Raw genomic sequence first — 25,657 nt, 5'->3', positions numbered from 1 at the left:
ATAGTCATCCATAAAAAAAGGAGGAAATAATAAGAGAGCTCATCAGACTACCATCTGATCACAGCCAGACTGAAGTGCTATCCCAAGGAGTTTTGATTTGGTGACTTCCTGCAAATGGTTTGAACGACCCGCATTAAAGCAGGATAAAGTCACATTCATCTCTCAATGACGGAATCCACATTAGATGGTCACTTTTTTCTGGATACTCAAGTGACGACTCCCCGGATGGAAGTTCCACTCAAATTGTGCTTCTCGGCTTTTCAACAGAGACTGGCAATCTAGTTCAATCCCGTCTGAACAGCTATCATCAGTTTTTGTTGATAAATTTCTGAGAGCATGATCCTGATGTGTCCCAGGTGTGCAAAATACGCATGTGAAGTACGTACTTTTGAATAGTTTGATCCATACTTTGATGCTCCGATTTTGCAGTTTCCAGTTCTTTCGCGATGCCAGTGAGCATTCTTTCAAAGTCCGATAGAAGTGGCGGGTTGTCCCGTTTTAGCTGCTTCCATATGCGTGATATCTGCTCGTAGCTGGCAATAGAGAAAAGTGCATGCAGCGTTACTTTCTCTAAAGGTCAAGAATAAACCGTGTGCATAGACGTTATACACTACTCATCATAAACGAGAGATTCATCTGGGTTCCAGGTGATTCTCTCAAAAAACAAATCGGTTAGCAAATGAGTGTATTTCGGTAAAGCATGTGCCTGTTTCGAAAACTCAGTCAGGAAATTTGAGGAAATAAAACAGACTATGGTTCACGTGTGAAAAAATAATTGTAATCGCTTTATATCACTAGTGAGGTGCTACCACACTGATAAAGATTCCAGCATCATCTTCACTCAATTGTCTGGTATATATAGACGTAAATGTTTTAAAAAGACAACCCTCACCGCAAAGTACCTCACCAAGGCAAACTGCAATTTCAGATAAGGAATTCTTTAGGCACCTGTTAATGTGCCTAGTTGGCCCCCCTCACGGATGGCGTAATGCACCCTTTCAAGCAAAGAAACTGGACGATCTAAGCTAGGTCTGTGAAATCCAAAATGTATCCGTGTTGTACATCCACCAGATATTTCGCAAACTTCCCCCTCAAAACCAGGCCGGCAAAGGCGTCGCCTACTACGTTCAGGCCGTTCAATGGTAATACATAACCGTAAGGTCCAATTTTGCCTTGCGTGAGCTCAGACGAACTGATTTCGGACAAACAGAAACTCCATAATAGTACGTAGCTGAGCTCAACCGCTTGAAAGTCAGTGAACTGATCAGATGTCACTCACCAAAGCTACCGTCTTCCCCAGGCGCCTACGATGAACCATGTGCTCATGGAAACACAGTTTTAGTTGAGGTTTCTAGACGCCCAACGATGTCCTATTCTTTTTCGTGATTTCAACACAAACTGAGCTTTTCACATTAGCTTTATCTTGTTATTCATATGATGAAATTTTTCTCTACAAGCCGGGAAAGTAATTCTTGAACGATGTGGTTTGGTGGTTCAAAGATGTGCGACCGATTAGAGGATCGGACGAGTCTGACTGACTAAAAAAATGCGACGATGCTGCCTCACTGTATCACGATCTACTCCAACCGGAAAATGTACTGTGTCAGTCGTTATATAAGTAAGTACCGTCAGGACGAGAATATTAAATTTTCCATACGTGCCCAAAATAAAGTCATGGTAGCTGCAAACGTTCAGCGTATTTTGAATGTGAACAGTGTTCAGGATCACCAATTAACGCACAGACGGTTCAGCTTTTAAAGTTTGTCACCCATGGACATCTTCCCCACAATGTTCCAAAGAAATCAAAAGCATCCCACAATTAATATCGAAGGTGTAGATAAGTTGACCTAGTGGCATTATAGGTATTTGGATGGGTACGAGATATTTTCACCCCACTTGAAGATGTAATCAGTTTGGCTGTGGTTGGTATATGAATTCTGGATAGTTTTCAATCTGTCTGGCATTTTTTCTCTACGCTGATTAGCTCGAGCTTGCGACCGAACTACTGATTAAGCCTGGGTATGAAAATCATGAGAACATTGTTTTGGCCCGTGTACAAGTTCGTTGATCCTTATGTATATGCGGATCAATACTAAGCGGTCCTACAACACTTCATTAAGCAAGAAACTCAAAACGTCAGTGTGGCCTGGGTACGAACACCGCCTAATTCCAAAAGAATATAAACCAGGAAATAAAACAAAACGTAACAAATATGACAAAACAAAGTATGTTTTCACTGCCTTTTAAATCCTTTGAAGTTCTGAATAGATTATGAGCTCAGAAAAATAATAGCCAGTTTTAAACCTTTCCAATGGAAACAGCTTAACACTTTCTCCAGTCATTCAACATGTGGTGATCATTATTGATTTTCTACTTTCTGCATGGTCCACTGCAAGGTCAGGTACAAGAAGGCGAACAGATTTGGTGTGCAACACGTGAATTGTTTCGGTTCCTTCTGACTACTCAGTTTGCACGAACAAGCTCAAAATAATAACGGAAATTTCTAGAACGTATTGACCCATTAAAGAGTGGCTTCTTTTCAAATGTGATTGGCACTTTGTTCAAGCATGCCTGAACTGTAAGTAAATACAGGCACGAGTGAACCTCATTCCACCTGCTTTTGTTCAACTCTCTTAAAGTCTGTATTGCGAGTATGAACAACTGGTTCTTTACTTCATACTAAATACTTTCGCTATAAACTACTGCCGTACCGTTACAAGGATGGACCTCAGTTTTGGACTGCTTTGAGTAAAACATTACGACTACCTGAAACAAATCTAAGTTGCTCTCATTGGTGTGCAACGAGAGTGAATATCTCTTCGAGACAATTCAGGTATGTACTTGAGTGCTTTTAATTTCCTACTGAGAATAGTTGAGATTTGTGGAATTCTGTCGAGGTATCTTAAAAAATGCCGGACGTCTGACCGCGAAAGCGGTGATCGAAGACCTTTAGAACCTGTTAGTTTATCAGCATTAACTGGGCCTAAAACTTATTCTTGTGCTTGAGGAAAGCTATTGACATGTCATATATACCAAAAACTGCATGGGAAAACAAATGCCTGGAAAGATAACAAAAAGACGAGGTTGCGAGTCAGTGGAATGCATCGTTCGCATTGAAGACTAACTTCTGGCGGAAGAATCCTACACTGACAAGCGCACAAAACTGACGCTTCGGTGCGACACCATCCCCACACGAATAGACCGGCACAGACCTTTTTTCTGTAATGGCTGACCTAGGTTGGAATGCTAGTTTCAGGTAAAAGGAATGTAAGTGGATCTGGAATGTTAAAAATCCTTTATTAAAAACACATGCCTTATTGGCTTTATCACAAAAGTAAGTTTCAGTTTTGTTGAGCAACAGTATTACTCTACAGTGCCTGATGGGTTACTGATATCAAAAAACTGGCAGATGAATTTGTTTTTTTTTCTCGTTTCACTTGTGGGAGCTTTTTGGATTCTCCGATATTCTCACGCCTCTCAGTCATGCAGTCAGTTATTGAACTTCTCGTTTCATTCAGGGAGCTTTTTGGATTCTCCGATATTCTCACGCCTCTCAGTCATGCAGTCAGTTATTGAACGAAACTTTCACTTTGGGCAAATTAAACAAAAGTGCTTGTTTTTAGCAAACTATACCTGTCCAGTCCGTTTGGAGATGGTGAACCATGTTTCTTAGATCAACTAATCCCATTATGGATGCCACTTGACAGCATTTTCTTTGAACAGTCGTCTATCACGTCTCCCTACTCCGATCTCTAATACCAGAACACCAGAAACTGACAGTTATCATCCATTCATGAAGGCATAATAGGAAATCTGGTGTTCAACTACTACCCGGTTAGCCTGATAGCAGTTGAACTTTTGCGAAGAGTTATTATAAGTAACACAATCAGAAACCGAAACAGTGCACCAATTTGTTTGCTGCATGGCATTGAGCAATCGAAAGCAGGTACTAAACACGGAACCTCAATTTCCTTCTTTATAAAATCACGTAGGAAAAAATTGAAGATCAAAGTTGAACTTTACCTCCAAATAGGTATTATCCTCTGCAAACCAGGTGACTGATAGTAAGTCTAGCACCACCATCCCATTCTCTACCGATATTTGTTGTCTAATGCAGCCTCCGACAAATTGATTAATCATCGTCCCAACCGAACTCGATTTGTTTATGGGCTGTAGCCCCAAAGGCTTTTGTTCAAAGCTCTCCTTCAATGCTTAACCTTTTGAAAAACTTGCCGAAGTGTTTTTCCTTGTTTACAGTGGATGAATGGTGAACGACCACAGCCTATGCCATTTTTTGTTGAAACTATCGTGCTGCGTCACGCGATATAGAAAAATAGCAGCATCTGTCCACAGTGCACTTCAAAACTCTAGTAAGTAGGCATTTCTGCGGCCGCTTGTTGGTTGAACCCCTGGTCTCACGAAGTAGAGTTTATATGGAGGATGCAAATGAGCGTAAGTTTTCTTCTAGGATTAACTCAATAGGTCGTATGAGAAGACTACACTAGCTCAGATCATTGCAGAAACCCAATATTTGTTCGTTCGATCACGCGATGAATATTTTATAGACTAATTGAACGCACGTATCGTCAAAATTAGTAAGTCTAAACAGAGGACGTAAATCAGACTGGACCAAGAGGTCAGGCACAAAAGACCAATCGAATAAACACTCTATCCTCAAAAGAGGACACAGAGCCGGAAAAGTTCTAGTGCATAATCAACCTGTTTTAGTGATCGCTGATAAGTGAACTTGAAGGACAGCAGTTTGCACCCTATTATACTTGATGATCTTCGTTCCTTGATATGAATTTTGGTTTGATCCGGCCATATCTGCAGATTGTAAAATTCCCTTTTAATAATACACCCTAAAAACGACATTCAACGAAGCTGAATAGATGTTTGCATTCCGGATAAACAGATATTTGTCGAAGACAAATTCGGATTGCTCGTAGTAGATAGCATAGTGATTCATGACCGGAGTTTTCAACCCCGGACGTACCTTCGGCATCATATCTCAAAATGTTTGACTAATAAATCATAGGTGAATATTCGTTTGACTGGCAGCTGGAACAAGTATTCCAACGAGCTTTCGTAGGGCTGGTTAATCACAAACCATGTTATTGGTTTGTCCGCTGAGCTTGGCACTTGGATTGCAAATGTCCCACCACCAGTCGATGTGACCTACGTCAATATGGGATTGAGTGGGTAAATTCGTCCTCCCAACCTTCTATCCATCCCCACACTTTCGATCTACCTATATTCTGCAATCACAATCTGTTTCCTCGGAAATGAGGGTTCTACTACTTGCCAATCGGTACTGATTTTTGGAAATAATTTCGGCTGAAAAACATCCAGTAACCTTATTGTAAGCCAGTTTGGTCAATACAATATCGGACGACTGATCAAGTGACAAGGATTTATTCACGTTATTTTATTACTGGCAATACAACTCACTCCTTGAGCAGTACGTCCGCACCGACTGCTTTAAGAGCATGTTTGTGATTCTCCTCGTCTGAATCCTGTCCGGATGACCCACTTATTTCAACGCCCCTGTCCTCTCTGTTTTTCGAGAAGAACTGACCTGGAAAACATGGTGTGGCTGATTTAGATCAATCAGAAAAATTTATTGCACAATAAACTTTAAGGTAGCTCACCTGATCGATTATATACCGAAAGCACAAGTGGACTATCCCTGGTTCTTCCAAAAAGTCAATATTTTCAGTCATCCCCAGTGGAGATTTGAAGTCATGATATGCCACTAGTGCTCGTTGGTCATCAATTTGCTCAGCTGATTCACGTGCAAAATATGAACATGAATAGACTATAGAGGTCGCCTTCCTAATAAACCTATCTCGTTTGAAGTACTACCTCGGGGACATTAGTGCCTCTCTGGCAATCCAAAATTGTCCACAAAGGACACTGAAGTGCGAGACAACCATCCTTTGACTGCATATGGAAAAAACTGACGAATTCAGTTCAGTTGAAGAAGTGAGGTTGTACCTAGGGAACGTAACGAACAATGGTCTCCTGATTGCAATTTCAAATCGCGCCTTTATTAAAGATGCGGTTGTATCAGAAATACTACCTGAATATGAGTTTAGTCTCCCGTCAAATAAATCCAAAATAAAAATGACGAACTTCTACATCTGTACGTTTGTGTCGCATCAAATGCCATGAATGTTTTCTACGTAAGGGAGCTGTTACCTCGCTTTGCTTATTGCAAAATAAACCTTACTGACAATACAGTAATAATCTTGGTGTCACCCTGCTGGCTGGTGGAATGTTTTCAACCAGACTACCCACTCCTGTTAACAAAGTGAAAACCGTTCATTAAGTCTGATTTACCACCAGTGCAGGAATTTCACGTTGGCAACGGCCGATAAGGATCGATCGCTATCTGGTTCACACAGTCACCGAAGAGCAATCACCAGTTATGCTGCTAGTTGTCTAAGGGCAACATGTTTAATCGACTGATCCAAATGACCAGTTCCCATCACCGGGTACTGGAATGCATCCGCCTCAAAGATGAGCCTCAGGACGGTAAGCTGCAAGTAAGGTCATCATTGGGCTAATTTGTATAAAAGTAACATCCTGACCTGTTCATGCACTAGAAGAAAACAAGCTTTTCCTCGACCACTTAACTCATGCAACCCAGTTTGTAATTCCATACGTGCTTAAAAACTGCAGCGACAACTAATCACAATTGTCCCAGGTGAAGAAACTGGGAGCAGGCAAATCATGCACACGTTAGGCACAAAAAAAAGAAGAGTGGCTTCTAAACCTTCTGCCTAACATAATTGACGTGGAGAATTCTCTTTCTTGGAAATGTGGATTTCGTCTGGTCAGCCAAATAGAAACATGTAATTTTAATCAACTTCTAAACCTCTGCCTAACATAATTGACGTGGAGAATTCTCTTTCTTGGAAATGTGGATTTCGTCTGGTCAGCCAAATAGAAACATGTAATTTTAATCAAGCACTACTCCTCAATTTTATCGAATAAACGGTTGGGCCCAAACCTGAATCGGCATGCAAAGTTAGTTCTATAAAATAGAGGTCCTAATACTACACCTTCATCCAACTTTTGTCTACAGAATAAGCCGTGTGAAAAGGATTTCTAACTAACCTCCAAAACAACGGTGCCAAAGCAACTGTCCAACTTTATGAAGCTCTTTTCTTAAACATTGGAGCGCTTCCGGCTAATCCACAGCAGTGAGTTATTTTTTTCGACCGAATGGAGCCTTGAGGGCTTCGATGACCTAACCTATGCAGAGTGAGGGAAACAGAGGTCACGCGAGAATGGAGCACAAACCTCACTTGCACTTCACTTCATAACCTTGTCTTGCACAGTATGTGCAGGCAGTGTCAGGGGAGCCACTGAGTAAGAGAAACAGGGAAAGTCCTGAAAGAGTTTGTGGACCGTCCAGATTGGTGAAACTTATGCTTCAGTCGTGCGAAACTAATGCAGTTCAAACTATGCCATGATCTGTTTTCCATTTAGCTGTGCGACCTTCATCGACAGTGCAAAGCAAGCCATCGATGTGAATAGTGTTTAGTCGATTAATTACTGCACTTGTCTGACTCGCTGAATGCTTAGGCTCCAAATAATTCCTTTTTTGCTGCCAAGATCTTCTTTGGGGCTGTGTTCACAAGCAGCAGGGAGAACTGTTAGGTGTGACACAGATGAACTCAACATTACTGAAGAATTTGGCAATGAGCTTGAACTAACCAGTCAAAGGTTTGCAGAAATTTCAAGAGATCTGCGAAGGAAGGCTTCTTTCTTGGCGAGCTGGGGCTTCAACTTAGCGTCTTCTAAACTGCATATACGGCTTTTTATCATTCCTGCCTGACTCAATAGGGAGAATCTAACGGAACGGAATGACCCAAAAAGCCAACTGGAGCCTGATAGTATTTCCACAAACGGTTAACTCTTGGGTGCACTCTTGCAGGAAAATGCACATTCCTCCTCCATTATTAATCGAGCTGTGTCTATTAGCATGCTATCACTAGGCGGCTGACTTGATCTTATTGTTTACACAACACCATTTCCCCGTTTGCAACCTCTTAACGGGAGATCAAAACTCATTGAAACTCGTTCACAACTTACATTTTATTGTTCAAGTAGGAAATAAGTGTCATGCAAACTTGAGAACCGAGCAGACTTGAAGAACCCCGATAATGGTGAAACTTGTCTTCGGCTGCTGAAAGGATTTTAGTAACTTTGAGACACCGTTGGGTCAACATATAGACGCACTCTACCGTTTACATACTTATTCTGATGGGTTTTGCTCGGGCGATCCACACGAATCAGATGGTGAACCTCTAAAGCGATGTGCTTTGTACTGGCTTCAGTATGAAGTCAACCTCTTTGGAGCGCACCTACATCGTTATATCAGTTTTCTGTGAACCTTAGGCCTTAACAGATGCGTGAACTTCTTTCAGTGAGTGAGCTTCGCATTCAACATTCACATGGTTTGAAGTCTGTGTATGTGTATCCCACAATATCTGAGAGAAGCCTAATTCTATTCGTTTTCAGCGCTAAACAAAGCTCGTTATCACTGTGGTACGACAATGAAAAAATTCGTATTATCGACAATAGGCTGTAAAAGTAGCTTTTAGGCAGAATGAATTGAAAGTGAGACAATCCAAGAATGTTTCAGAGAGCCGTTGTGAATTCGTAAGTTGTAACCATAAGGCGAGCTTCGGGGGCTTCTTCAAAGAAGGCTGTATGGAGATTTGCTCAACAGTCTTCCTCGCCATGATAAGATCTAGCTTTCTAGACATTTCATGATGAGTAAGTTAAGAATGACCACTTTAAGGATCCTCAAAGCCCCCTTTCGCTAAAATTAAGCGACTGCTATTTGGCATCCCTACAGCTTATATTGCTGCACTTTCTACAACATTTGTCACTGAAATTTTCCTGCCATTAATAATCTACGTCATCGATTTTGTTGCTGCACTGCTTTTCCCACAAATTGTTTCTAAACCGACTGGCAAATCTCCGTCAGCTGTATCGCGAGTGGGCTCAAATCGTACGCTTCGACTTCCAAAAATCGATTGAAATTGAAGTTAACCTATTCTCTTACAAAAATCTCCCTGGATGCTGTCTTGCATTACGCAAACCGAAATCTGGCTGACAAAAAGTTTGTATTGTCTACTACAAGATAAGCGGATCACCTCGAACTATCCTCTCTCCACACATGGTCCGCAGCGTCGAACGTTGCTACAAAGTGAATTTCTTGTTTTTTGCTACATTCCATCTTTGATATTGCATCTACATCCACACCACTCTCACTTGATTAGTCCACAAACATTTCATCGAATAAAGCAGACACAGAGCCATTGAATTGAAGCTGAGTGGGTGAATGATTAAGAAATTAGGACCCATGAAACACCAAGCATCTTTCTACTGCTGTTATCTTCACGGTGCGCACATGGTGGCCCAATAATATTACGATCTGGTCTTAGGACGAGTTATCTAATCTTTTGTCAACCTATTAGCGTCCAATATCAGACACTCGGTGATCACTTGTTCTGTGGGTGGACAGAGTTCACCGAAACTGTGGTTGCTCACTCGGTGATGGTATAGATTGAAAGAGTTGAGTCGACATCTGCTTCGTTTTGAGTGCAGCTCACTGACAGTATCCAGTTGGCTAACCAGATCAGTCGACATCGGAGACCTAGGTCTTCGTGAATGAGTGAAACCCGTAGTAGACCCGTTGTTGTCATTGTTTGTGTTAGCTGAAAGACGCGTGTCAAAGCCCCAGCAAGTGAAAGTTGCCCTGTTCGATCGCTTTAACTGACCGGGATAATTCGTGATAGGCGAGATTTGTGTAGGCTCAGTTTACTCCATTATCTACTCCCTTTGCGTTTTTTTCTGCAGCTTCTGTATTTACGGTTACTGGATCCCTTGGAAAGCAATTTTTGAAGATTCAGTGAAATGACACCAAGCATAACGCATAGTTACGACATTGGGTTGGTTCATCGGATAAAAGACAAGGCACGCACATAGCCCGTGTTCGATAGGCTAAGATAGCGTGGCTGGCTGAAAAATCGTTTCATAATTCAGGTGACCAAATTCAGGTGACATAAAGACTAGAGCGGAACCCAAGTCCAAGAACTGGGACAACCAACAAACTGGATGCAGATCATACAACGGAAGCAAATGAGAGTAAGGCTAACAAAAGCTTGATAAATTCCAAAACCAGGTGGGCCATTGATGTAGCCTGCTTGATTTCCATGACATCGAATCATTTATCGGTACAGTTAGGTCTGTGGACAGATGCTCAAGGCGATTTAATATTATTGAACTTGAGTTCAGTTAACCTGGCGATATTTTTCTGGATGAAGGAGATCAAGAGAGTTCTGAGATGGGTTGATTTCACCAACATTCAACTGTATGGATGACGCATCCGTGATCATAACAAATCACGGACCCACCCGTCTTGTATTGGATGAAATTCCGCCAGGCGTGGACAAGCAACGTCGAGCGTAACTGTTTCCACCAAGTGATTTTCTTTCTTGGTCCAGCCACCGCCTGTAGAGGGGGAAATCTTAGAAAAATGCCGGAACAGATGGTACTAGTGACCTTCATGGTCGAACATATTTCATCGAGAGGGATCTTTGGAGGAGCCTGCTACCTCAACTTAACTGTACTTGGTGAGCTCCTCTGATTTGGATGGCTCTCCTTATGCTTCGTGGTTTTAGTAGTTCTGCGTATTCCCAATTTGTACCGCTTCGTTGTTTGATTTTCCTCGGCTTGTTTGCTTACACAAGGTCAATAAAAAATTGATAACCGAGAATATCCATTTAAACGCATTGAAAAAACCGGCATGACCAATCCTACAAAACACACTGAAGGCCAAAAAAATCGTTGAACTAGCTACAGAAGCCTTACGACAGAATGATACAACGGTAGCCTAAAAACCTGTGGAATCTAAGAAGGACTTTGTAGAAAAGAAAGGACAATTGGGGAAAACGGGAAAATTGGCGGGGAACAATACCATGTGCATTATTCAACGCAATGACTTTACTAACACTACATTAGGGCAGACATGAAGGAGGCATTTCACCGGACGTCAGGATACAAGCTTACTCTCGAAAATGGTTATCAATAATCGATTGCCCTCGTACACGAAGAACGGGATGGACACAAGTCTGACTGGAATGAAGTTCGCATACGAACGCAAGCAGGACCTAAGAAGGAACTTGGTACATGGTACTCCACCAAGGACGCCGTCGACAAATATAATGAATCTGATACAGTCAACAAGCTGCAGAGGAGACAAGAACTCGAGAACTGAGAAGCTTAAAAATGGACAAGAAATCATAGGATAAAGTTGTATGGAAACGGGGCACTTCAAAACTAGGGACCGAAATATTTATCTGGAATAGATTCCAAGGAAGTCAGGCCCCAACTTAACCCAGCTTAAAGGCTGATAAGACATAACCGCGATGAATTAAGCTGTTCAACGAAGCAATCGAATGAAAATTTGCGGAATTTTTTCCTGTACATTGTGGTCTGTTGAGGCGAACAGCAACCTGTCTAGTAAGTTTTCAAAATTCTGAAGTTTTAAGACCCAGTCACCTGATACATTCTGCAGTGGTATGTAAATTAAACCTGTTGCCCACGTAAAGTCTACATGAATTTAGGAAGATTAGCACGTTTGTTCTGTGTTTTAGGAACATCGAACGAATAATTCGTAGCACTCCTCTAGTCCGGGTACCTCTTCTAAACACTGGTTTGTCACTGTTTCTGTAGGCTTTGGTAAACAAGCTTTATTAAAACACTTCGATTCTGATATAAAATCTTCGTCCGAGAGGAATTGCCGGGGTGAGCTCTTAGACGGATGGAGAACCATTCTGCGTAACTCCTTACAATTGGCCGACTTAATCACAGCTGAACCTTACTCCAAAGTTCTTGCTTATTAAGTAGTGTGGATGACTAAAACGACAAACGGTCTGAGCGAATGTTCGTACAGTCGAGTCAAGACTTTGGGGCGTCAGTCTTCCGGTTCAGGACACCACTGTGATATTCCTCTTGGGTTTCATTCACAGATTTTATTGGTCTGTGCATTGGGGGTTTCTGGAACAAGTGAACTGAGGTTGGGGAGGTAAGTTGGGTTTGTACTTCGGATTCAGACCATTTCACTGATAACCACAAGCCGCTACGTATCACATCAGTTTATCAAAAGCTGCTCTTCACACACACACCCTTTCAACTCCCTCCGTTTTATTCACGCTTGACAAGTTTCACAAACTCAAAAATTCCATTTTACAAACTTATTCTACGTGATACATACACTTTGTTGCTAATTTTTCAATTACCACCTGAGATGCATCTATATATTCTACTCGCTTGTCCATGCTCTGTACACAGTACATGGGATGACTGCTGTTCCCACTCATTCATTCGTGGGTCATGATGTTGTGGCCAGATTTAATTCAGAAAACGCCCTAACCAATCCTCCCGATTAGTTGATTATCCATGCATTTGCCAGACTTGTTCGCATCGCTTCACCCTCTGACCCTGTTTGCTCCCGGGGCTGTTTGAGCGGTTTAGTTAACGGGTTGAGAGTTTGAGGAATAAGCGTATTCAACCACCGAAACCGGTGATGATGTGATCAAAGCTGGCTAGTAGACCGTTGCACCAAAGACGCCGTGATGGTTGAAGAATGCTGCCCTCTAAAACTAACTGATTCTAATTCACCACTCATAAGGTTGCTGAAAAGTCTTCGACAGCTTACGAACGGTTTCGCCCTTCTTGGGGCTCATCAGATAGCCACATTCCCCGAGTTTCCATGAACATTATGTTCTACTTGAAACCAAATTGCACAAAATTAGCGAAATACATTCCTTTGCAAACAAAATTGGTTTTGTGAGAGACTCACCTGGAACCCAGCTGAATCTCTCGCAAAACAAAATTTGTTTGCAAATGAGTGTATTTCGCTAACCGATTCTACTTTGGAAAAATTACTTGACATCCTGGCAGATAGGTTTTAGTGAGTGAGATTAGAAGGCTTTCTGGATTGTAAGTTAGACACATTTCTGATGAATGTTTGCGTGCAGCCGCTAAACGATTAACAAGTCCCTATCATATTCCATTCATATTCCATTTCCAAAAAGGAAAACCATCCCGGGGATTTTATGTAGCGTTTCGCCGCCGGGGGTATGGTTAACAGAGAGTGGTTTTGTGGAATGAACAAATAAACTCGCTCTGACAAAAGTGAAATTTGTTAGGAACGTACGAACACCAATTCGGCTATAGTGGGAGCGTTTTCCGAAGAAATCATAGTAAACATCGAAACTGCCAATCAATTCATCTGCAGCAGTGCTCCGTTCTTTGGATGCAGTAATCGTAAAACGTGCTTATTTCGAGGAATACTTGGCATCAGTTTTCAAACTAAAAATCTTATTTCTTTCAACACGAATTATATCGGTGCCCTATCACTTCTGTTTTTAGAAGTGTTGGTGTTGGAAACAAAAACCACCTTGTTGTGAATATGGTGGGAAGTTTTTTGGCCTGTTTTATGTGGTTCAACTGAACTCAGCAAAACAAAGTTAGTATGAATTCAATTACTTTATCTAGTTCTGGCAGTTGGTTGACTTCCAAGTCAGGTTACATGACTTAGTCACACTCGCTCATTTGGATACGACTGAAACGAGTGTGTCGGGAGCGTGGCAGTTCAAGTGTGAATGTAAATCATGACTTGTCGTTCTGAAGTAGTACAGACGCGGATGTTCTTATTAGTCACCGGTTGATTCTGGTCGAAACTGACTGCAGCCTCGAGGTTGTGTAGCATATTGTTCGCTTAACGGTCATTTTGCTGTGGTGTACTCAGACCAAAGTGAAAATTTCAGGAAGAAAACAAGCGATTCTTTGTGCTATTTGCACCCGCCAAGTTGCTGTTCCGCACTACCGGAACTCATTTAGCTCGTACTTTGGCATAGCGATTATGCTTTAAAAGCTTTCTACCTGCAGTAAAATATGAGTACGAAAACGCATTTCAAAACCAACCTCTTTACTAATGAAGACATAAATGCATTGTTATGTCAAGCGTACCACTCACCAAAGCCTTTCAGAAACACCTCAGATGTCACACATCCCTCATTGTTCTCGTCAAGGACATCGAATATAGCATCCAGCTGGTCGTCTTCCAAGGGTAGGTGTTCCTTCACTCTATCGAAATCTTGTCGTGTTATGAAGCCCCGGTCATCTGGGTCACACAATGAGAACAGTATTCGGGCTTCTCCAATGACGGAAGGATCACTTTCCATGTCCTGGCAACATAGTACGAAGTAGATCTTTCTGGCTGATAGTAGAACATACGGGTATAATCAATCAACTTTAATTAGGTTTGGTCGATATTGTGTCGTGGCAATTGATAGGAAGACATAAATCCATTGGTTGCCAAGCTTGTGTAGTTGCGTGTGCGTCCCCGTCCAGTTACTACACACAAAAATTATTGAACTGATGTGAGTGAATTAAAAAGACGTACTTAATAGATTAACTCTAGGATTATTCGGACATTAAGTAGGTAAAAGGATCATAATGGCCGACTGTCATCAGCTAAAAATAAGGTCAATGATAGTAATCCTAGACTGTTTTTCTGGGTTTCGGTAAGCATAATCATGTGGAGTTAAGATTTGTTCTACATTTATCACCTTCAGTTGTGGAAATAAACCTATGTATTCGACAGCGCAGTGATAAAACTGAGAAGGCAAACACACTACAAAACGGGAGGATTTGTCTCTGTGGTAATGCTCAGGTGGGCAGATCGTGAGCCACTAAATTCTGTGCACACACCATAGGTTGTCTCACCTTGATTCTCCACTGAATTTGAGCATTCCACAGGGTCAGATGCGTGCCAGAATAGTGAGTAGCTGAATAGAGATCAGCTGAAAGGAATGTAGCCACGACGAAACTACATTTTGGATAATCGAATGTTATCTGCGAGACCGTGATCAAAGACTTCAGAATACTTGATCATCATCTTAGGGTAACATTCAGGTGTTCCTGACAGACGACCTATGTGACGATGCAATCCGTACATCGCAAATTATTGGGGAAATATCGCACAAACTAAGCATTCGTAATTATGCACTACGTGAAGTGAGTGGACGTATGGCCTCATTCACGGAACTCTTGAGCTCCAACGAGAAAATCCGAATCCTAATCTGGGGAAGCTTCTCTGATGGAATCTCAGTGAGCAACACAACGATATCCTCCACTGATATTGAATCTGTTTCGTCGGGTGTGCTAATCTTACGTGCGACTATATGAAAAGCCATAGTATCCCACTGTGGATCGCAAGCGCTTTATATAAGGGGTTTATTTTCAATGTTAATGGGAATCATCTTTGTGATGGTCTTGCAAACGGATGGATTCATGGCTCCATGACCGCAATTTCGCAGACATTTTTTCTAACGTCAGACAGCATTTTAAGTTCACACTTACAAGCGTCGGGCTGACAGGTCTCTACTTTTCACGTCCGAACAAAAGTTCATTTATTTTTGTTTTCCAAAACACAGCCGCCCCGTAATTTCTCTGATTCCTACAAGGAAGTTTCAAACAACAGTTTGGCGACCATAACTTGCAAGTTGTCAGATGACTGTTGGTCAATTTGCCGAGCTTGGTAATTGGATTGCAAACGTCACCATTCGAAGACATCATCAGCGCGCAGTTTCGGGGCGGTTACTACATTTCTACCTGCGTTCATATGATTTATAAAAAGTAGTCAACTTATGCAGAGTGACTGGTTTTATGGGATCATCTTGCTATTAACTTGTTTTATCTTATCTGGATTTGCGTCATGATAGATTTGGATTATCTTGCATCTGGTTAGTTCACTGAGTGGCTCTATGTTCCTTTGTTCCAATAGACCCATTCTGCTTTCCTCATGCGTTGCGTTTCAACCAATCCTCATTTCATTAGTCGACTGGACACCCATTTCTTACAATTGATTTCTACGAGCTGACTGATCCACTGGCCATTTGTGTTTCATTGTGGTACTTGATCGGTTCATTAGGTACCGTTCTCTTCGACGCGATTTGGGTCTTCTGACTGCTGATTCGTCTTCGTCTTTGATGTGCATTCCAGTAGTTATGATATTTAACCCAAAGTTTTATGTCTTGTTGGTGGCATATAAGGCTTCTTTGCTGGTTTGGGCTTGACCTGTTCCTGAGAGGTTAGTCGATTGGATCGGATATAATGTGCCTACTGATGCCTTTCTCCGCTGAGAAACATGCCTTCATCAATTCGTGTTCTCCATTTGTTTTGCTTAGGCTAGTATATGGATATCGTTCAATTTGAAACTAGTTGAGTGAGTACAAGCAACAAGGCGAATAATTCCGTGAGTGCTTTACATGATGCCTACAGATGGTAATGTCTACAGATGTCCACAGAGTTAACTACGTCCAGTGAGTGTAAGAAAAGGGTACACTGACTCACCTTCCCTCTTCAAATTTTTTACTGTGGTGCTACCTGAAATTACTCTGCCCGTCTCTGAAAGCTCGGGAGCCGAAATTCTCCAGAGCAATTCGCTCACAGACATTGGGTATGCGAACGATATTGCTCTCCTTGGTTCAGATCCCTCAAAAGTGCAAACCACTCTAAGTAAGGTAAATAGCTCTGCAGCACCGTTTGACATGCGCTTCACACCTGTAAGGCGTAAAGTGCTTTTACGGGGCTGAGTGTCATCAAACGCAAACTTCATGCCAAACTTCATGTCAAGATAAATTTGTTTACATGGGCAGCTATATAGGTTCCGGTGGACTGGCTGAAAATGAGATTACTTCTCGAATCAACAAGGCTGGGGGCAGCTTTTACCAACATCGGACACATATGGCACCGACGTGACGTCAATTTGTCTGTCAAAGACAAAGTTTGCACTGCAGCAGTGCGATACATACTGCTTCATTGTTCAGATACTTGGTCTTTACGCGCAGAGGACATACGGACGATTCTAGTGTATGACCATCGGTGTCTCCGAAGCATTGGTTGGGACTGGTGAGAAGATCGGATTAGTGATGCTCAGGTACGCCAAGTGGTCCTAGAAAGAAGGAACGCTTGCAGGATAAATGACTTGCTCACGCCTCATCGGTCATGCTGCTTAGGACATGTAATTCGCCTGCCTCGCAGAGCTGTTTTCTGTCGGGCCTGTGCTGAGTGGAAGAGACCGCGCAGTGGAAAGTGTATGACCTGGCAACGCAGTATAATCAGTAAATCGAGCCGGGTCGACAAATGCCACCTTCCTTTACTCAGCTCGCTGGTAGGACTTGTCCAATCATGCAGTCATTGGCACTCGTTCACCAGAGCTATCACTGTCAATGCCTAGCTACCCCGTTCTCGAACAAACTGAACATGTTGTCACTTCCAAGACATGGCTGTATTTCACACACTCTCCAACTTTCCGATGATGAAAACTGAAGCAGCTGGAACGAAATTCCTAATGGTACCTGGTTTATCGCTGATAAATTGAACTGAATTGAGGCGAACCATGAGACTCTGAAGAGAGTGATGACCAGTTCCCATAGACTCATGGATTTTGCAAGCAAACGCCTGGCGGACATTTGAGATATCTACTTCACTGAGCCATAGATTTGTTGTTCGCGCTTCCAGATAACGCCTAACATACGATTAAGAACTAGATTCCTGAAGCAGCTTGTTTACTAGTGAGACCAAGCGCTTCTCTGATCCTTGCAGATCATCACTTAATAGGAAAACTAAGTTTTCAGCGAATAAACTGTCAACGTTTATGAAGAATAACCATGTACAACGGCTCATCGCCAGCGTGAAAGTTAGTCCAGGAACAGGACACGGTTGAAATATATTACAGCGCAACGACCACAAAGAATCGTTCAGCTGTAGCCTAACTGCCATGCCACCAGAAGGAAGCACGAGGACTGGGTTACTACCATGTTTCCCAAGCCTAGATAGAGGAAGTTGAGAAGCAGAGGTCGGATTCGAACCACGAACCTTCTGGTCAGTGAATTTGCGGTCTAACCTCTGATCCATCTCTACCAGCAACCAGTAGTTCGTACAAGAGAACTGAATTCGTTTGTTACCAAACCCTATTGCCGAAACGACGCATTGAAAAGGAGATGGTTTCAAATAAGAATCTAACTTGTAAGACACACACGCGTTCTACAACGAAGGATATATTTCAACAAATGTGTCTAGAAAATTAAAAGTATGCCCAATCAGTTGAAAAACACTTGGAACCGATTGAGTAGTCATTGTTTTCGGAGAAGTTTGGTAACAATCGATAGATTTATAGCTGGACATTTCGCTTTTGACACAAAGCCTTCGTCAGGCCAAATGACTAGGTTACGAGGTTGGTCGAGATTTAAGGCGGAAGGAGAACCAATCAGCTAAGTTAAGCTACATTGCTGTTAGGTGTCGGCCGAGGGATTTTGTGTGTTAGGCTGGGTAACCAGGTGCTAGGCCGATGGGGAAACCTACTTGGATTTGGGCCCAGCCTAGGGTACAGTTCTTCCGGTTCGGTTCACCTGAAGATCGCCCTTGAACTAGTGCTACGATAGTTGCGTAAGGAAGAGGGATTTTTTAAATTATGGTCGGGTTGGGATTTTCACTCCCTGATTTGCTAACGATTCTAAGTGCGTTGACACCGACGCACAGTCAAGTGTTAACTCCGCTTATCTTAGACCGCTTTTCATACGATCGCCAGTTCCACACCCTCAATTCTGTCCACGCTGTGATGCTTGATGATTTCCACCGCCTCGGCTATCAGCCGCTGTGGTGTGAATCGCAGTCTCCGTCTGAAAACTTCCGCGTTATCCAGATCTATTCTATGTTCCGTGTCTAAGGCATGCACCCCATCTCTGAGCCTTTGACTAACATTTGGTATTCATCCGCATTCCTTGTTGGTTTGTTCATTCTCCTTTTATCCTCATCAATTCTAGTGTGCTATTCCCTGGCAGTTTGTCCCATGTAAATCTTAGTGCAATCGTAGCAGTTAATTTTATACACACAGGAGGAGATATTTCAATTTCACCAAGACTGAGCGAAGCTTCCCCTTCTGGGAAGCTACTCGAATGTTGGCTGAGTTTAACAGTCTTTGAATAACCTCCGATGTTCTTGCTTTATATGGAATGACTGCTGTGCCAATCTATACCTTAGGCGGTCTGGATACCAAAGCCAATATCCTTCTTAATTACCGCATAATCAAACTCGCTGGGTATCCAATTTCTTGAAGTCCGTTGGCAGTCTTGATTTGAGCTGCTCTTCGGTCGATCTCTTCTGTGCACAACGCTCTGGCTCGGCTCAACATCGATGAGACACTACTGGCGTACACAGACTTTGGGTGTGTTGATGTGTAGTTTAAGATGGTTCCTGTGTCTGTTGGTTTCTGGCAGATAGTAGTTTTTAATTTTCCATCACTCTCATGTGTTATACAGTCCAGGAAGGGTAATGTCACCGAGATGGAGTCTATCTGTATGCTAAACTCGATGTGTGGGTTTAAACTACTGAGATAGTCGTGGAAGCTGTTCACGGTATCTCATTTGATTACGACAAGCGTGCCGTCAATATTACGCCAAAAAACTTCGGTGGACAATAATATCCAGCCAAGGCCATTTGTTCGAATTCTTCCATATAAATATTAGCGAAAACTGGGGATATTGGAGATCTCATTGCAAGACCTTGTTCTTGTGAGTAAACAGTTGCGTCAAAAACAAACCTTACGTAAGCTTCACTTATGTGTACTTGGTGTTGAGCATCTGGAAGTCGGCGGGTGAGATCGCGGTCTGAGGATCAGGGAGATGTCCCTTGGTTCCAAATATAATTCACAGTTCAAGTGGACTCCTCACTTCAAGATCCATCAGATCCTCTTTACACTACCTCACAACGCACACTCACTGACTGGTTTCATAAATAGAAACTTCCCCTAAAGCTGAAACTTGGGGACAGCAGACGGGTAATATAAAACCTATATGGTTCAGTCCACTTCCCCCCAAATTCGCACTACTTATTAGTAGCCATGTGGCACAGGAATTAGTGCGCATTTGCCCCAGCTGTGGCTCCCGCACACCACTTCGCTTGTGCGAACAGTGCAGCTCACTAACTCGTAAATAACTCGAAGAGTGATAACATTCTACAAAATCTTACTGAGGAGTTCCCAGTGCAAATTCAAGCGGCTCAGATGTTACGATCTTGAATATTTCCTTCAACACATTCGAGAAAAACCTATCTCATGAATCAACCACTTTCCGTGGGTGAGCATTACTTGGGAGTTACGAGTCCGTTAACTTCACACTGGTGGACTGTCATGGTCAACAGACAGACATGGGTCTCTTCGTACAGGTCATCAGCCGTACACACATTGATCCGGGCAGCGGTCCAAAATATAGTAATCTTTTCCAGGAATCCAAATGTATTAAAATGCAACAACGGAGAATATGTAGTTCGAGTGGCTTTCGCGCATTCGACTGACTGTGTTGGCAAACACACTTCTGTCATGACATTCAGTTTCAATGGTCATGCTCAAGGATACTAGCCTACAGTACGAAGCAAGGTGGGTAGCGCATCTTTTGTGACAAACGCTGGTCTATATGGTAACTGGGTGTTGACCGTAGACTCATAAAACTCACCTGGATTTTCGTCTGTGATATTCTTCAACCGAATTTGTTGTAAACAAATTTTAAGACATTATGAATTGGATGCCACTTTATTTTGGACCGTCAAGTAAACAGGTGGTGCGCGATCGGAGGACATATGAAAATTGTTTGTAACTTAACTGTAGCTTTCGCGGTTATCTGGAGTGAGACATGTGATTCACAACCTCACCATGCGGAAGGAACGAATAGCTGAGGATGGAACACAGAAGGCGATAACAGTTAACTCGCAGATCAGCACCTATGACAGATATAAAAGTTCCTTGGGTTACCAACGATCTTATTAAAATTCACAAAACACGCAGGAACTACAAACTGAAGTAGATTTTAAACCACAACCAGGTAGCTGGGTCGCACTTTGCACCGATAAGTGAGACTGATACTATTCATCTCTCAAACCATTCAGTATAAGTTCGCATCAACTAATTGGTAACTGGAAATATTCCGTTGACTGTGACTATTAGAACTAACACATGACTCATCCGTTACTGCTTGGCAAAGACTAATCGCACCATCAACGTGACCACACACCAGTATATTCACATGAACTACTACTAGGTTGAGACGCCAAATAAGCCATTGGTTACGACCAATTCACAAAGTCAGCCAAATGAATCACAACAGCAATAACTGACACTAGAAAAATTCAGTTGATCTGGAGACAGAAAATTCAGTGAATTGAGAAGAATCGGCTTCCTCGAGGCCAAACAACCAACATCATTGACTTATTGCCTTGAACTTTCCGTTTAGCGAATTCACGATCGACGAGACGCTGATGATAAAACCGATGGATGGCAGCGAGCTAACTCTGGATGATTGTACTCTGGAGATCCGATGAGGTCAACAGACTCAGCAGGTTAGGTAACAAAATGCAGTCAATAGGGAAAGTAGAGGGTATGTTTGACGGTTGAGACTCCTGGAGGAATACGCATCCTAATATGTACTCCATCTGGAGGAACTCAGTGACACCTACGTCCATTACTGGGAGTTTAACAAGTAGACGCAATAGTTGGCCAACTTTCCATTCATCAAAACACCCATCTTGAGCGAAATGTTTCTCACACGGCACTACACACGAGACCAACGGGACTTCTGGGCATATTTCTGTAGGAACGATATTCAAAATACCACAGTCTCCCGTACATAATACCACTCATGGGGTTCGAGAATATAGATTAAACTGGATTTCACATAAGTCTCCTCTATTAAAACTGACGTAATTAGCAAGTGTTTGTATACCAAAAGATTTGTCATTTCGCATCCAAAGAGGCTGACATTTCGCATAGAAATGGAAAACCTTCAATTGGAACCAACTTACACGTCTTCATGCCTAATCATACGAGAAAAGCTTATTACGGAATGTCGAAGTTCAGAAAGGATACTAAAGTACGTCCACACGGCAGTTTACCCATTGAAGAGATAAGTTAAAAGGGCAACATGCGCCAACTTCAACGTTATCCCCAAAGTGGATCACTTTCCTTTGCGAAAAAACTAGCCCAATTTTTTTCAAGCTCGAATTCCATCCTGGCTAGACTGCTTTTGCGTGACTATGAAAAATGATGCCCAGCTGATTAGCCACCGGTGATTTCTCGTTTCTCATGCCTAAGACACCTACGATGAAACTGAACCGGTTTGTCTGTGTTTTGAATATCTCCGATTAAACGCGTTATGAGGGCCTTCTTATCAAACTGCCCTTGAACGATCCTAACACTTTGACCAGCTGAGCCGAAATGTTTCACCCCACAATACTTGAATTCCGCCCTATCTTACACTCACTTTCTACTGTTTACACACGATCAACTTCCAGTTTTTTTCATTGTTTCATCCATGCATTTATAAAAGATGATATTCCCCAAAAGTCTAGTTCGTACCAGTACGAACGATCTGCTTCATCTCAGTTGAATAACGACCGCGTAGTGGTCACCTGCACACCGAATATGGACCTTATTGTTTTTCGCAGTTGGGGCTCATCAGATGAAGCACCTTCCATCCATAGCCGGATTCTCTCCACGGACTTTGAGAACCACAGTCTCCAGCTTATCCTCTCGCTGACTACTCTATGGTCGTGGGCTATCATGCTTCAATCTACTATGTCAGTTAGGGAAGACTTAGCCTGCGAACCCAAGCGGAATACAAAGCCTGAAGAGCACTGACACCAATCAAGGTCGCTATCGTTTTATGTGCTCAGTCGCGAGCAAGTAAGTGCGTGAGGACGGTATTCCGGAAACCAAACGCGACTAGGATTCGAGTAAAATTAATAGAGGATTTAACTGACCTTTAATACAGACCCAACACAAACGAAAAGGCAGAGTCCCTGGGCGCAACATGGGCCATTAATCCACCCAAAAGCATCTTCGCCTATGAGAAACGACGCCAATCCAATCCGAAGGGACTCAAAGCACACCCGATTCCAGCAAACAAAATACTCAGGGCTGACCAACAGAATCAAAGAAAACCTCGTTCATATTCCATCCGAAATACACAGAATGACAGTCACTAGAGATAATCGAAAGAATAGAGCGCGAAAGAGCAGAAAATCAGACTGAGTTTAAATAACGGAGAGGGTGTGTGATAACGAGCTGTAGTGGTAAACAGCGGTCCATTCTAAGCTCACCTCGGGCAATAACCCCGTGGGGCTATAACATCTCAACAACAATAGTATTCAGCACTTTGGTAAGCGGTGTAAAGTTGATGTGGGTTGCTGAGAGGAGGCGATCAAATGAAATAAGACATTGGGTAAAGGGAACGTTGGATGGGAAGAAAATAAATGACGTTAGAAAAAGTACGGCGAGAAAGCTACTGATGAAATTCAGAACATCACAAGCCCCAAACATATAGGTGGACTCGAGAAAGGCCTATCGAAATGGAAATTCAAACTGACACGTTCTCACAATAACGGACTGTAAATGGAGCTTGAAGGGGATTTGTGCAACGTAAGGCCAAGGCACGCAAGCTGACTCAAATAGGTCAAACAACGTTTGAAAGGAGGATCGGATGAGATAAGATGCACGGTATTAATTACAGCATCCGTTTCGTACAGTTCGGCGAAAAGGCGGCAAATGTGGAACTACAAAAAGCAAGCTGAAATTCAACTTCTCATTAAATTTTGAACCATCTGGAGAAACTCGTGATATGAGGGGGCGAATTCCGTTCTATCCTCTATGAGAGCAGAAAGAAAGCGGGTCCGAAGATTCGCTGGGGCGTCATGTCGCATGCAAACAAGTGCATTGTTGGTCGGACGTTGTCTCCGTATTAGACTGATGAGAGTTAGTAAACGACGTCTGGCAACGGGCATATCATCACTATGAGGATTTGAAGTCTTTCCTGTATTGCTAGGTAACGGTGGTAAATTAAATGGCCCACCACATGCTGGTAAATCAGTTGGTTTCGAAATACCAAGGAGTTGTTGCAACATTTCCGATGAGCTGACGCCATCGACACTCGATTCATCACCAGAACCAACAAGAAGGTAGAGCATTTCGCCCGTATCCAACAAAAATACGCCAGCACGAGATACACATCGAGCGGACAAGTGTAACTGACCAGGAAGTTGTTCAGCATCGAAACCAATATCGGTAGAGACCGAAGAAGCGGAGGAATCACCATCTTCGGAATGTTGATCGGCATCTACCCGGGCATCACCATAGTCGGACAAACGTAGCGCAGCAGCCTTCTGGGCCAATGTAAGCGTCGTGGATCCGATCGGTTTGGAAACAAACTGATGAACCGCATATAGGCGAGGGTAGATTAACGTAAGCATGTCATCTGGGGCAGCCGTTTTCAAACGTTCTAAAGCGGCTGATCTGTCGTCGATACGAACGGGTACACCAACACGTAAGGCCAGGTAACGCAGAAGACCACATATATACAGAGCCAAAAGCCGCAGATTAGGGGGGCATGCTATAGCGTAGGAAGAAATACTTGTCGTAGCAGTGATGCCTATAGCAGACGCATATGCAGACAGCGCATCTGCAACAGAAGTTGCAACCGCTTCCCTGGCATTAGAGATACCTGAGTTGATAGCACGGTCCACCGCCATTTTGCCAATAAGACAAGCTATGGCACCTTGGTCTGCACCTTGAAAGACTTCTGACGCGTTGTGGACAACCGGCAGACACAATGTATGTACGCGAATTCGACGATCACCTTGAGAAGATGTGTAAAGTATGGCGGTCTGTAAGGACAAAAGAGGAACGACAATTAGCATGTTCGTGAGGAAAGGGGAATCGTCTAAAGTGAGGACGGAGGTTATACGTATGCAACAATCGATAGGAACGTAGCTGGAGATTTGGTACAGAGCAAAAAAGGCTGGTAATAGACGACACCGGCAAATTGGAATGTGTTGCTAACAAAAAAGGTGTTTTGTCCTACTGATGGCTCGTTGGTTGTAGCTCGCAAATAAACGATATCGGAGGAGCTGGAAGGTGTGGATGACTGGTTAGTTATCGCCCAACATATGTTCTACCTGAGTCATTTCGTCACCCGTGAGGCGGTAATTAGTGGAACTTGGTTGAAGTAGATTTTTTGCGTACTGAGGGCTTATCTATTTCTTATCCCGCCAAATGGACAGAATGAGGGGACAATCAGAATAATTTGAGCAAAGTTCAACAGTTCAACCGCTAAAGCATGCGACGCAGATGGATCTATCCAAAAACGTGAGAAATGTTCGCACTCTGGTAATTCTCAAACAAATGAGTTAATCTGACATCAAAGCTTTGACTCGGTAGGGGCAACTGATGGGAACACACTCTACATCATCTTCACTGACCAACGAACTGTGCCCGCTGGAAACGTTTATGGGAACAGATGGGATTGTTCAACACGAAAGAGTGCTCCAGATATTCAACAGCATGAAGTGCCCTCCATGTTCTGGAGCACCAGCATGGCGACAATAAGCAACGGCCGTCAGCTCCCACTTCCTCAGGTGGAAAAAAATCCCTAAGAGTTTATCGACCTTGTATCCTACTACTTAAACAGACATTCTATTGTAACCAAGTTGTAATCAAGTTGACTCGGTGCTAACAATA

At 42.8% G+C, this 25,657-nt stretch overlaps 2 protein-coding genes across 2 annotated transcripts in view; both read right to left on the bottom strand.

Annotated features, from left to right (window-relative positions):
• Positions 1-307: 307 nt before the first annotated feature.
• Positions 308-14,273, bottom strand: T265_09089 (hypothetical protein; the record flags this gene model as incomplete). Its single annotated transcript, XM_009175074.1, has 3 exons — positions 308-533; positions 5,452-5,578; positions 14,066-14,273. The coding sequence occupies 3 exons, from the start codon at positions 14,271-14,273 to the stop codon at positions 308-310; spliced, it is 561 nt and encodes a 186-aa protein (XP_009173338.1).
• An 8,797-nt stretch (positions 14,274-23,070) lies between these two features.
• Positions 23,071-25,657, bottom strand: part of T265_09088 (hypothetical protein) — a gene marked incomplete at both ends in the record, with an annotated part of 37,317 nt that continues 34,730 nt past the window's right edge. Inside the window, one exon of the mRNA XM_009175073.1 lies at positions 23,071-24,804. Coding sequence (XP_009173337.1) covers positions 23,719-24,804 — 1,086 coding nt within the window. The remainder of the gene's footprint in view (positions 24,805-25,657) is intronic.

Source organism: Opisthorchis viverrini (assembly GCF_000715545.1).
Source record: "Opisthorchis viverrini unplaced genomic scaffold opera_v5_255, whole genome shotgun sequence".
NCBI classification, from domain to species: domain Eukaryota; kingdom Metazoa; phylum Platyhelminthes; class Trematoda; order Opisthorchiida; family Opisthorchiidae; genus Opisthorchis; species Opisthorchis viverrini.
This window is presented reverse-complemented; position numbering and strand designations above follow the sequence as displayed.